This window comes from Abrus precatorius, unplaced genomic scaffold, assembly GCF_003935025.1.
Source record: "Abrus precatorius isolate BTA unplaced genomic scaffold, Abrus_2018 Scaffold9, whole genome shotgun sequence".
Classification (NCBI taxonomy): Eukaryota; Viridiplantae; Streptophyta; class Magnoliopsida; order Fabales; family Fabaceae; genus Abrus; species Abrus precatorius.
Window position 1 is genome coordinate 15,004,191 of NW_020874439.1, and position 14,596 is coordinate 15,018,786.

The 14,596-nt window shown below is 30.1% G+C and overlaps 1 protein-coding gene across 4 annotated transcripts; it reads right to left on the reverse strand.

The window, feature by feature from the left end:
- Positions 1-687: 687 nt before the first annotated feature.
- On the reverse strand, positions 688-13,659 carry LOC113851444 (delta-1-pyrroline-5-carboxylate synthase-like). 4 transcript variants are annotated; one of them, XM_027481928.1, is made up of 20 exons: positions 13,381-13,659; positions 9,011-9,082; positions 8,746-8,849; positions 8,211-8,313; positions 7,917-8,078; positions 7,334-7,611; positions 6,535-6,685; positions 5,943-6,107; positions 5,704-5,781; positions 5,240-5,329; positions 4,917-5,003; positions 4,699-4,785; positions 4,529-4,625; positions 4,350-4,453; positions 4,121-4,196; positions 3,285-3,435; positions 3,115-3,183; positions 1,829-1,895; positions 1,668-1,738; positions 688-1,188 (listed from the first exon to the last, which is right to left on the reverse strand). In XM_027481928.1, the coding sequence occupies exons 1-20, from the start codon at positions 13,579-13,581 to the stop codon at positions 1,107-1,109; spliced, it is 2,295 nt and encodes a 764-aa protein (XP_027337729.1). In that variant the 5' UTR covers positions 13,582-13,659; the 3' UTR covers positions 688-1,106. The 4 variants fall into 4 exon arrangements, with proteins under 4 accessions (XP_027337729.1, XP_027337728.1, XP_027337730.1 ...); XM_027481927.1 differs by having other exon boundaries at positions 745-1,188; positions 7,334-7,623; positions 13,381-13,639; XM_027481929.1 differs by lacking the exon at positions 13,381-13,659 and adding an exon at positions 9,629-9,810 and having other exon boundaries at positions 746-1,188; positions 7,334-7,623.
- Between the last annotated feature and the right edge of the window lie 937 nt (positions 13,660-14,596).

Below are 14,596 nucleotides of genomic sequence, written 5' to 3' on the forward strand. Positions count from 1 at the left end.
TCTTGAAGGCTTATTAAATAAGGCTTATAGTATTCTAGGCCACAAATTGATTCCTTTAAGTCATGTTGATGTACCTGATTTTAAATGCCTACAAAAAGAATTTTCTGTGATATTTAGGCAGTTTTGGCTATCAAGATCCACTATTTGCAATGACCGTTAAGGTTCGAGGTTCTCACTCTAGAACACATATGCCTCGTTAAGTTTACGAACTTAAGATTGTGAAGCTTCACAAGACATTCTGTGAAACAACTGATGTCACGTGTAGTTTTGTCCTCTGAATGGTAGTTTGGTCCTCTGAATGGAGTAAAAACAATTTTGAGTCTCTTATTTACATCCATCTAAATAGAGTCTCTTTTTCGAAATAATTACTTCCAGGACTTTGCTATTAGCAAGAGTCCAACTCATATCCTAACACTGCCAATTATACGCTTCCTTGCCTCAAAATACTAGAAATAACACTAAATCATACACAAAAAAGTAGCACTCATACCAAAGAGAAAAAAAAGTAGCACAATCAAATCCTTGGTAAGTTTGCTTATACATAAAAGATTCCATTTCAATAGAGGAACAAATAAAACACCTGTAATCCTAATATTACAGGAAATAGTTAAAACAGAAAAAAAGAAAACAAATATTCAGTTTGACTGATAGACATACTCAACCCAAATAAGGAAATAAACAAGGTGCAATAAAACTGATATATCAGAATTAATCAATTGAAGAGAATAATCAGCATGTGACTAACATCAATTCCGCATAATCAAATTAGATTCTCTATAATAATAACTGGAGAATAACTTCCCTAAAATTATTCAGTTCACTAGGATGTAGTGAATATATAACTGTCACAGCATTGCTGTTTTACAATCTCGGAATATTTTATAAAAGAGCAACAAAGAGCATATAAACAGAGTAACATTCATATGATTATTTCCTCCCCCTTGAAATTGCTCCAGGTAAGAAAAAGGTTCTGGAAAGGGACTAGTTACAATTATACAAGCCAGCATCTCAGCAACTTCTGCATATTAAAACAGAACAGAAAAGAGACGCCACTTTGATGAGGTGAGCATATTAGCTAGAGCTTGAAATAAGTTCTGCATGCAAAGCTATGCTTTTAGTGGCAGTTCTTTGTGAGTGTAACTAACCCCTCGATCACCATCAACCACATGCCCATTCCCTCTCAATATCCTGCATTATATCCACAAAATTTAACAATGGGCGAACACATGGTCTTGAAATAGTTTAAGCCTAACATTACCGGAAAAACACTTCATGGATATGGAGAACATATGGTAAGAAATTAAAAGAAAATACTAATTATAGTAAATAATACCATACCAGACAAGTATGCATGATTAAGAAGGTAGGAATATGTTTCCTGCACATATTTTATCACACCATTCCTTACACCTTATTTCAGGGGAAGTGAAGGGGAGGGAAGTGTGAGTTTCCTTTCCTTTGGTTTATTACTCAAAAAGGGATCTGGTTTAATGTAAGAATGATGTAGTAATACATTGTGCACAAACAATATTGTTGAAGGCTTGAAGCAAAAATAATATAACACAAAAGACAGACCCAAATAACAAATATCAACGATTGCATATTTGTTTAGTATAAAATTCTATTTTCTTCATTAAGAAGCCTAGAGATTAGGGCAGAATCCATACCATCTGTTTGTTAGCAACCCTTCAACTCCCACAGGACCTCGAGCATGAATTCGACTTGTACTTATTCCAACCTGTTCAACAATTAATAGAACCAAGAACAAGATGAGAAAATAAAATCTCTATGCAACTATTAACAATAGGCTTTCAATACGATACATTACCTCTGCACCAAGCCCAAAGCGTGCTCCATCACAAAACCGTGTACTTGCATTGTGGAATACAGCAGCACTGTTTGTGCATGAGACAAATATGAATATATTCCATAATCAAAAGGAAGTAAAAGGACTAATGAACTCAAAAACATTGAAGCACGAATGCTATTTCAGGTTGAAAATGGTATTATGTCTAAATAAAGATACTACGTCCACTCGTTATAAGAAAATGAACAATTCATCAGAACCAATGAAAACAGTTATGAATTATAAATTTATATTTTGTTCCTACTCGTATTGCTAAATGGTTGAATGGAGAATGGGTAAATGTGTCATTAGTACAAATCTCACAACAAAATAAGGGTGTAAAAGGAATTATAGCAATTAATGCACCTGAAAATGGATGTGTGTGTGTTATAATTAGGACCAAGAAAATACTCATTATTTCTCATAAGAAGGATCGAAGGTAGAAGTAGTAGTTGGTATCTTCACTGTATGTTGAGAGACAAAAATAAAGAACAATTTAAAGTAGTTCTAGATAGGTGAAAGACAAAAGATCTTCTGCAAAGAGAAGGAGATGGACTGTGTGACAATAATTCTTTGCAATTTAAAAATTTCAGAGACTCAGATCTATGGAGTGATTTTAGGGGGAATGGTAAAGTAGGGTTATGGAATGACATAATTCATAGAAGGAAAACTAATACAAAACCAAACGATTAATCAACCATATGAGCTGAAAGAGTATATCAATATCAGTCACTAAGTTACAGACACCTAAACGCTTTATGCCAGAGTTTAAGATGAGATATAGGAAGTAAGTAGTAGCACAATGACAACAAAAGCCTTTCCACAAAGTAGGGTGTGACAGTGATACAAGACTACCAAAAGAATAAGGAGCATCAGCCCTTGGTTTGCGGAGTTGTAGAAAACTACTAATCTCAATGCGAAGATAAATCTAACAAGTAGAAACAACAACTAACCAACCACAAGTAGGTCGGTCAACATCAAGATGTTTTTTTCTTCTTCACCTTTACAATGAGAACTAGATGGGATAACTGCAATTTTATCAGATTATAAAGATAAAACTTGAGGAAAGTAACTACTACAAATATTTGCAGATTGGTTAAATATTATGCACTAGCCTAACAATAAGATATCAAACTACATGTTTGGGGAAAACAAATTATTAAAAACACCTGAAATCCACTGTCATATCATCATGTTACACTAGTATTTGTTGGAAGCAGAGGATCAAACAAGATTACCGCCAAAAATAAAAAGAACTCTGGACTTACCTGTCAACTCGACTTAAGAAAGTTTCTGCAACATCACAATCTTCTGTAACAATGCATTCAGTATGAGCACTGCAGGAAACAGCAAAGCAATTAAGAAAAATTGTAGACACAATAATGTTAATGATATATAGATAACAGAAATAAAAATCTTTTGGAGGAGCCAAACATGCCTTCCATGTCGATTTATGTGGTCAATGGCAGCAAATACATCCTCTACAACTTCAATTGTGCAAGCAAGTGAACTATACTCATGATGAAAGGAGCTTGTTTCAGCAATATTTAGTAATGCACTAGCCCTTGGTCCACCATACAGTTTAACACCTGCAAGCCATGTTATCTCTATTTATACATTGCTTGCACCTTTCATTAAGGAAAAAAAAGTTTACTAGATGTAAATATGACACTAAATTAATACATAAGAAATTGTATTTCAATTTGGTGAACTCCAAAATGATATAGCTACAGATCAAACTGATCACCTTTGATTATCTTTAATGAAAGTAGTTCAATTTTTTTTCTCGCCTTTTGCTATATGAAGGACCTAAATAAGTTCTATTTCTCTTAATAACTAAATAAGTGCACAATATGCATTGTACGCATGATTTTTCTTTTCTTTAATTGAAAATCATGTCTCAAGATAAAACATCTTTTTTTTTATTCTTTGAAATAATCACTTCAATAATTCACCAGACTGATACCAATCTCTACACTGGGGTCATTTTTACTTCCCTTAAAATGCACATTTTACTTCCGATTCATCTCTCAAGGAAAGTAAGAAATTGAAAACTACTTCAGCACACAGAATTTCATTACGTGATCTAACAATAAATTGGGGGCAGGGGGAGAAAATGGAGAACATAAATATCATAAAACTAATGTCAAAATTCTTCTCATCTCAGAAAGGAGGTTGTTAAAAAAAATAGAAAAAAAAACAAAAAACAAAACAAAGAAGTTCAGTTTACATTAGTACTCTTTGTTATAGATTCATTTTTAAGTAAAGCCAAACCTTCACGTTGGAGTTCAAGGACAAGCTCATTAAGTCCACCGTTATTTGACAGATCCTTGTGTACAAGAAGAGCTTCCTAAGAATACCAGAACAAAATATTTTGATGAGAAGAGACCATAAATTCCATTGACATCAGGCACACCAATTCAATAAAACCCAAAAGGAGAGGAGGATATAGATGAACATGCTTTACTCGCTGCACTGCAAAAATGAGGTAAATGCTAATTACCATTGCATTGCAGGCTGCAGGATAATCAATCTTTGCATCCCTAATAATCTGCTTTGCCATATCAATATTTGCAGACTTGTCAACATATACATGACAAATTCCATCTGCATAACAGAAATAATTTAAAAAAAGCCTTGTTTCTAACTACAAAATAGGAAATAAATATGGAAGAACATTACCAGCATGACCAAGAACAGGAATTTTTGTTGATTCTTTGATTTGAGAAACAAGCTTATTACTACCTCTAGGGACCACAAGATCTATCACATCATCAAGCTGTGACAGCGCATAATTAGTGGACAATTATCACAGAAAAATAATTATAGAATTTTGACTTGTGATATCTAACCTTAAGTAGGTCTGGAATTTCTTCTCTTGAAGTCACAAGACCAATAAGTTTGTCACCCACAGTATCAGGCATTGCAGAAGTAATGACCTACAATAAAAAAGAAATATGGAAGTTATAAATATATTTATAACTGAAATGATGACAAAAGAAACAAATGTCAATTCATATCCTGACTAATCTTATAAAAGAGCAACCACAACTAAAATTAATAAATAAACCTTGTGTAAGACTAAGTTTGATCTTCGGGCTTCCTTCCCACCTTTAAGCAGTAAACCATTTCCACTTCGAATTGCCAATGCAGCTATCTGTTTATCCATTTAACCAAGCAACTTAAAGATCAATAATTCAATATCCAAAACAACTAGATAAATTCAAACAATTTCATAAGTAGTAGTCAAAATATTGCATAAACCAATAGGATGTATTGAAATGACAGTCAACTGATAGGATACTAAATGGATAATTTGTAATCAAGTTCGTATTGTTCTTCTATGCAGTTTATTGAACAAAAATATATAAGGAATAGGAATCTAGAATTAACCTGAACAAGGGCATCAGGTCGAGACTCAAATATAACCAGGAGGACACCCAAAGGACATGATATTTTATCCAGGATGAGTTTATCTGCCAGCTGGACAAGGAAAGCAGCGAATGAGAACTGTCAAAAAGAGTGTTCAACAATAGGATATATAGTGTAATAGTTTTTTTTCAAAGCAGTAACACTGTAACAGACTATACTTTGTTCTTACTTCTTAGATCAAGATCAGTAAACATGAGTTTCAAAATCCATTCTAGAATTTGTAATTTTACCAAATACTATAAACATATTACATACTTCAAATATGTTAAAAGAGGACAATACTGAATATTTCAATATCACATCAATAACTTAACACGTTACTTGCAATTTAGTTTTCTTTCTTTTTCATAAGAGAAGATTTTCATGAAGACAAAGAAAAAAAAAAAAAAGAGATTTCCTTTGAATAAAAGAAAAGGAGTCTTGACCTCAGTTCTTTTTAAAATCTGACCAACTGGTTCTTCCATATCTGCCAGCATGCGCACAGACTTTGCAAGACTAGCAATCTGTAAAATGTAAAGATAAGCATTAGACAAAAACATGCTCACAGAAAAGCTTTAGCATGCTAGCAACTTGAGAAATGGGTGTTAGACAGAGACAAGAATGGAAATTTGGGCTTGCCATCCTTCCATATTTAACTACAGTATGCAACAAATTAAACTCTTGCCTTCTCAGGTTTCAGGGTCAAACGTGATATCAGAGATTTTTCATATCCAGCTGTCTCAGCATCAGCAACATCAACCTCATTTTCAATCCTTATCATACTTTCATTTTTCTCCAACGCATCTGCTACTGCAAGCAATATCTTCCTCCTTTCTTCAGAGTTTAGGGCCTGACACCAAAAGCATCAACATTCAAATGACTACCCTATTTCAGTTCATATTGAGCATAACCAAAAATTAATAATAATAGAAAGTAAATCACCACCTAAAAATTTTATATTGATAGAAGCAACTCAAACCTACAACACTCATAAATATGTGACGAGTAAGTCCTACATTTGTCCTTCAATGATTAGTATTTCTCCACATTATTCCTTGAAAGATTTTAATCACCATATTAGCACTATATAAATACAAAACTGAACTCAAGCGTTTCCTTTCTGTGACACAAATTAAGTGGGCCATAGGGACATATGTAGCAACGTTTTTTATCTTTAATGAACTAATTTGGTAACAAAACTTTAAAGACTAATCTGATGATATGCTAATCTTTGGAATATAAATTTAGGAATTTACTGAGCATGTAACGGTATTTACCTGAAGTTGTCTAGAACTCTCACGCGCTGCAACTGCCATTTCACGTGCACTCACTTCCTTTATATTGGTCCATAAATGAGCATCTTTATGAAATACAGTACCTATTCTTTCCCCTTGAAGCACACGTAAGATGTTGTTTGTAGCATAGCCACTTGAACAGAGATTGAAATACAATACAAAGTCAATAAGTGCAAAATCCAAATGCATACATGAAATTAAGCACTACATGCAAATTATTGCTCACAACAGAAATCAGAACCCTTTTTCATCTCTTGAATTATTTTCAAGGTAATAGATACTTTAAAATACCAATGGTTGCAAGAAAAAAAAATTCATTTCTTTTTCTCTTTTTCATTCCCTTAGAATGACAAGCACCACAAGCCACTATAGATAGCATAATAGAAACAAGCATTATACTTATTCAAATTGATGAAAACCATCAGATGCACTCTATAGTCTATATGACTTAATGGAATATCTACATTTGCATGTCAACTCAAATGATAACCAGAAACTAAATGTTGTATTAAAAGGGGGGAACACAACCATAGATGCACTTTCAAGACCAAAAAAATCATTTGTAAATCCGTTCATGAGAGAATCTCATGCATTCCATTCTTTCTAGATGCTGTCCATTATTTTACAAATTCAGCATGAGTAGGTCACTCCCCAAATGGTCAACCCAAAAGTGAATTAATTAAAACAATTTTAGTATGGTATAAAAGTGAAACAAAAAAATAGTTATCTTCAGTGCATGAATTTTCTATGAGTAAAATCACAGAACAAAAATTTTAGGTACCTAGTTATAATAACCGGGATACCAGCACAAGCAGCACAAACAGCAGCATTAACTTTCGCAGTCATACCCCCTCTTCCCAATCTTGACTTGTCTCCAAAAGTAATTTCCTCTTGATGTTTCTCTTTTATATATGTATGGATCAACTTGGAGTTTGGGTCACTTGGAGGACCACTATAAAGGCCCTCAACATCACTCAATAAAACAAGGAGGTCAGCCTTAAGTTCAAGGGCCAATAGACCCGCCAAACTGTCATTGTCCCAGAAAATACCAGAAGAATCCTGCACGCAGTGCTTACAATTTAAGATAATCACTTATTAGATATTACAAAGCCACCGACCATGTAGCCAAACCCACCTAGTGGGACATGGCTTGTTTCGTTTTTGTTAGTGTACATATCAGAAAGCCAATAAAATCAAACTAAAGTGTTGTTGATGTAACAGGGTTCTGACTAAGGCATTTTGACCATACTATCACAGGTCACAACAAACTAAGGGAAGATATTTATCAAAAGAAAACTCAAACGTATTGAAAATAAACATTATGGAGATAAGTCAAATAAAATAATGGAAAAAAATTAGGATACCTCGTATGGTGCCTTCCTAGTACTAACAGCATCATTTTCATTGAAAATGGGAATAACCCTTAAATCTAACAATGAGTTCACTGTGTCTGAAAGTTGTTTTCTGAAGCCAGCATCCCTGAAAAACCCATCATTCACTAGAAGTTGGGAAGAAGTAACATCAAGCTGCACCAGGAAAATCTCATATCAGCGTTGTTATGGAGGAAAAAACATCACTTTCCAGTGTATTAATTAAGGAAAAGAAATCATATATTGCATTGGGATGATATTGAATAAACAACTTAGTATTTTGTCAACCTGACTGAACATGGTATCATAGAGAGCCATGAGACTACTTTGCCCAACAGCTGCACATGCTTTTCCATCAAGCTCACCCTGTGGCTTTTGAAGATCAGAAAAGCTGCATCACAAATAAACAATTTCTTTTAGTATCATCACTCTCACCCTAAATTCAACCGCAAATTAATAGAAAATGAACAAATTTACATTAACTCCTCCAATTCCTACATGGGTCCAATCCTAATTACACAATTGGGACTAAGTTCCAAAGAGAAGCATGCTAGGAGTAGGATATAAAACAATTAAGTACTTTCAGTTCTGTTTAAGATAGATTTTTTTTTATATATCACCTAATTGTTTTATATGTCACCTAATTGTTCCAAAGAGAAGCATGCTAGGTATTTAAGAATCACCTACAGGCTACAGGTGAAGCTTTTATCAATTTTTATAAGTTGAAATAATGACAGTATGAAACCATTATTAGTTAGAAATTGGATTCATGTCATAGGAAAAATTATACAATTATCATAGCATAAAGATAAATTATAAGAACCTGCTATTGGCCAATTTTCGATATCTAAGTCTTTGCTTGCCAAGACCAACAGCACCTGAGGTCACCAAAATGACTTCATACCCTTGACTGCTAAGTTCTTTAAGCTGAAATAATTTCAATGAAAACACAGCTTTTAGTTACATACACAAATACATTATGATATAAAGGAATATCAAAGATATAAAATCCTGAAATTTTTTTTTGAAAATAGCTTACTATTCTTGTGCTGAAATCATTTGTTATATATATATATATATACACCTACCTGCTCACAGAGAGCTCCAATTCTGCCCAGTGCTAATCTTCCATCACTTCGAGTAACAACAGCTGTTCCAACCTTCGATACAGATGATCCAACAAACAAGTGTATTAATTGCAGAATTAGACTAGGAATTGAGGGTAAAAAAGATCATATTACTCAGCATAAGAAAAATACTATATAATCAATGAGACCATAGTACAAAACAAGTAAATTTTGTACTAAAAAAAGCGAACACGTAATGGTAAATCAAAAGTTAAAGCAAAACAAATTAAAAATCCAGGTAAATTAATTACAGCTTAATATATCATGTAAAATCTCATCTAGATAAATAAATATCTTTATTTCCCTTTTCTATCTTTACACTGCTTCAGAAAATACAATGCCAGCAAAAAAAAAAAAATGATCTATACATTCCAATTGATACACATTCAAAAGTCATCAAAGTATAAAAAATAAAAATCGAACCCAATTTTTCAGCTAGAAAATACATTACATCTTTGTATCATGGTTTTCATAATATTAATTAAGACCATCCTATATCCAACATAAGAGAATGCATGATCTTAAGAATAGTACTCATAATAACATATTTTATTGAAAATAATAATAATAAAGTGGGACCTTGACAACAACACGCTTGACACACTTGACGAAAGCTCGATTGGGATCCATGGAGTCAATGCAATGAAAACGAATAGGACCGAGTGGAGACGAACGAGTTATCTGACTCGGGGAGTGAGTGAGTTAACGAGCGACTGCGTAAAAGGTTAAAACCCCGAGACGACTCGAAGAAAAGGATAATATATAGGTAACAGACTTGAGAGACGCGGCGGTTATGCCACCTGTAAGACTTGGCTTTGTGGGCCCTACAAATCACGGATTCTCTTGTCATTGAATGGTTTTCAATTCGACCAAGTTCCCGATATCCTGGATTTTTTATTTTTATTTTTCTTTTCTTTTATATGAATATTCTTAGGCTTTTAGAATTTGGATGGAAAGAGAAGCAAATAAAGGACTTCCGAGGGTACCAAAAACACGGATAAATCTCCACCTTCATTAGATATTTAATATTAGATGAAAAAAGTAACAGACCATTTAATATGTAAATAATATTTTTTTTTATCTTTTGAAAAAAATAAAAAAACATAAATATTTTTTAAAATTAATATTTTAAAAAAATTATTTTCATTTTTTATAATTGTTTAAAAAATTCTTACTTTAAAAACTAAACTTTAGAGTATATTAAATATTTAATCTAACAAATAAAAATATAAATGATAAATACTATTACATGAATCACTATGTATGTTTGTTTGATTTTTCTCTTGTAAAAACTAAAATAATAAAAAAATAATATAAATTTCCAAAACTGAAAAAGTAAGTAAAATAAGTTACGTGGTCCTTATATTTAATTAATTTTTAAAACAAAATTAGTGATTACTAATTTCTCTCTTCCCCTTCACTATCTTCTTAAAGAAGAATCTAAACAATACTTTAGAAAATAAAATTATTTGAATCAAGAATATATTCACCTTTTTATGTACTAACTATAAAAAAAGCTTTTAAACAAAAATGGTTTTAAAAATTTTCTTTAACGATAATATTTTTAAAAAAATTATTTTTTTATATTACTTAATTTTCTCAGATTAAATATACCATTGAATTTATTTATATTTTTGTGATATAAAAAGTTTGAGTATTTAAAAACACCAGAGACTTTAATAATCCATAAAAAGAATTAGTTTGGCGCTATAAACGATGAAACCAATCATACAATTCCATATAAAAAAAAATTAAATTAGTCAGATTTAGGGAAATATATTTCAAAAAAAATTTAAAAATTTATTTTTAAGAAGAAAATAAACATAGAAAAGATAATATTTATATCTTACTTTATTATTTTTCTCTAGCTATTTATTTTTTATCGTGTTGATCAAATGGACCAAGGATCTAATGAGATATTGAAATTAATTGAAGTCCAACTTAAAAGGATTAGTACAGAAGCATAATTTACAAGAAATTGTATGCAATTAATCCTGAAATATATCAGAGATCCCTCAACAATGAACGTTCACAGAATAAGATTTTTCCTGAATAGTTTTGTACCAGCCAAATACATTTAGCTCCACCCGGCTCTATAAGAGCGTAAGTCAGGGCTCAGGGCCCCCCTTATCTTTTTTTTTTTTCAATGAAAAAAATATTTCATACCATCATAATAATAATAATAATAATTCTTACGCGTATGTGTGGTTTAACTTTGAGAATATTTAAAATAATATCAAAAATAAATGTTGAAATAATTTGTTATAAAATAATATTTGAAAATTATTGTTTTATTTGATGATAAAGTAAAATCAAATTTAAATATAATAATAAAAGTGAGCTGCTGAAAAATTTCAAGTCTCACGCTTAAACGTGATCAAATTGCAACAAAACGATTAAAAAAAACTTTACTTCATTATTGGGTGCAAAATTTACATTTTTAAAAGAGAAAAAATAATAGTACACTATCTTAAATACACTCTTTAATATTTTTTAATAAAATCAAGTCAATTACCTCAAATAAATTAACTTAAAAAATATTAGTAATTTTTAAATAATAAATAATAAAATATATAAAAATATGTAAGATAGCCTTTTTAAAAATAAATTACTTATATTTCAATAAAAAGGGAAATAAATAAATAAAATTGTTCTCTTTATTTCAAATTTTCAATGAAAAAATTGAATAAGACGCGACTACACTTTTTCTTTATTTGCTCTGGACCACGTATTTTTTACTATAAGTTAGCCGCAAAAGAAAATTGTATAAACGACAGAGACAGGCGATGGGTTTTTTTTTTTAGTGTTTGTTTTTGGCTATAAGACAGGCGATGAGTTTGACACAACCAAGTTTAAAACTATAACATCATAAATAAATTATTTAAATCTTATAAGTGACCATAAGTTGAGAAACGTATTCAGTAGCACAAAGATCAACAAATAAAATAAAATAAATATTTTTTTATTTTTTAAACTTTTTCATACTTTAAATTAATATATATTCTTAGAAAATCTTTTTGATCTTAAAATTATTTTAAGTTAATCAGATTAATTCCAAAAAATAATTAGCGTGAATAATCTTTTAATAATTTAAGAACTTGAGAAAGGACTTTGAAAATGAGAGATAAAATTGTTTGTTCTAAAAAAATGCTAGTTGCCTACTTTTTTTAAATATATTACGTAATATTTAGAGTATGAGATGAAATTATAAGTGTAAAAAAACGTAATTATGAAGCAATGCATGAGTAAACGTATGAAGATTTTTAAAATAATCTTAAAAAATGAGAGCAGCCAAAACTTTTGCTTTTGGGGCAGTAAAACGAAACTAAAAATGTTATAATAATTCATAAATAAAATCTAAGTAAAATATCTTTGAAAACTTTAATAATAAAACACATTATTTCTTAATAATAAAATGCATTAAAAGTTATAAATATCAATCATTTTACTGCATAAGCACAGAACAAGAGAATTACTGCAACAAAATTTTAAATTGTTAACTATTAAAAATTAATTTTTTTTTAAGTTTAAAAAAATTGTCATGTTCATAAAAAAAAATTCAGAAATAAATTTAGAAGTTGTTTATAAAAACACGTAAAACAAATTAACAACACGCGTCTACTTTTTGCCACTGCGATGCGGAGAAAAATGACGGCGATTGTGATTGCCAGAGAAACCGGCCATTCTGATAAAAGCAAAATCGCCTTCGTTTTGAGATAGAGAGTAGCACTTCCAGCTTAAAAAGTTAAAACTCTATTTCTAGGACTTTATAATTAAAATAACATTTTAATAAAAATATATAATTTAGATTAATTTATATTTGTGTTTATATTATATTTGATAGTTTTAAATCAGTTTTACTTGCCTTCAAATTAAATAAGAACTAAATCTTTCGTTTTAATAAATATAATTACGAAATATTATTAATACATTTTTAGCAATTTTTTGAATACTAGTATAAAAGATCCCATTTTTAATTTAAGAATAAAATAAAAATCAACAAAATTTAAAGAATTTCCCTAATTTCATTTCAATTATTAAGTTAAATTTAAGAATAACAAAATTTTCATTGAAAGTATATAAGTAAAATTTTATCATTATTATAATCACTTAACTTCGATTTTAAAAATTAAAATTAACAAATAAAAATCTATTTTAGTTTTTTCAACGTGTAAACATTAATTATTTCGGTTTTAAATTTAGAAAATACATGAATATTTTTTATCACGAAACGATATTTATTAAGAGAAAATGAGAACAAAGAAATACAGTATAGAAAAGTAAAATAAACCATTCTTAAGGTTTAAAGAGTAGGGTGTGAGAAGCAGTACCTTGACAATTAGACGCTTAACCTTGGTGACGAAGACCCGAGAAGGATCTATGTTTCCCGAATACTGAGTTTCAGTGGGCGAGTTGAGGTGAGTTAACCCGTTGCCATTGGAGAGGGGCAAGGGCAAGGGCAAGGGCAAGGGCAACTCTGGGGAGGGTTTGATGCTGAATAAGGGTTTATGGCCATTTTGCAAAAGTTCCATTGCTTCTCTTCTCTTTGTTTGTTGTGAGGGAGAACTGATATCAATGAACCAAACCAGCGGGTGTGATGCTCTGTGCAAGTCACCAGGGCTTTTAAAGGCATGCACAGGATTTTTATTTTTATTTTTAATATTTAATTTGTTTTGCTTTATTTACCAGAATTTCTATGTGGTACGCATCTGCATTGACTTCGGCATTTGGAGTTTAGTGTTGTAGCTGATTCTAACGAGAGTTCCGTTTTTTTTTTCTTTTTTTCTGTTTAAAGTTAAAAAGATTATTTTTCCTAAATTTTAATAATAAATGTATATCATAATAATTTCAATTAATTTATGTATATATATTATTATATTGAATGATTTGAAATCAATAACTTCTATATGAGAATCTATCGGCTGCTCTCTCTCAAAGTTTGTTACGTGTTACTTAACTTTTTTCTGTTGTTTTATATAAATTTTTATATTTTTATAAATTGTCTTTGTTTTTTATCTTTTTAAAATTTAAAATTTATTTTTAAGAATCTTATATCATGAATTTATAATTATTAATATATATTAATTTTTATATTTAATTGAAAAATTAACACTATCCAATAAAAGAAATATTTTAAAATTGCATTAATTTTTTATTATTTTGATGTATGTTATATGTAATTATAGAATACAAAATTTTATTTTTTTTAAGTATCAAATTATATGTATATTTATTCTAAAATAAAATAGTTAAACTATTTAAATGAAACAAACACGAGTTTTGTGGCCAGAACTTGAGCATTATAACAGTCCAAAGAGACAATAATTCTCCCTACAAAAATAAAAATTTCACTAAATACACGTATATTTTACATCAGAAGGCTCTTTTAAAAAGAGACTAGGATTCTATTCTAAATCATTTTTATTTTATAATTTATTTTTTTAAAACCTAAACAACAAGTTCAACATAAAAAAATTATGAAAAATTATAAAAAATAAAGTTATGAACAATATTTTTAAAATTCTAGTCATTTATATTAATTATTTT

Bases quoted from the DNA above. Each gene is read 5' to 3' on its own strand.
- LOC113851444 (XM_027481927.1), bottom strand. From the start codon at position 13,581: ATGGAACTTTTGCAAAATGGCCATAAACCCTTATTCAGCATCAAACCC. The intron at 8,314-8,745 runs GTTCTTATAATT...TTTGTGATGCAG, and splicing joins CGAAAATTGGCCAATAGCAG to CTTTTCTGATCTTCAAAAGC. The intron at 6,686-7,333 runs GTACCTAAAATT...TCTCTGTTCAAG, and splicing joins ATCCCGGTTATTATAACTAG to TGGCTATGCTACAAACAACA.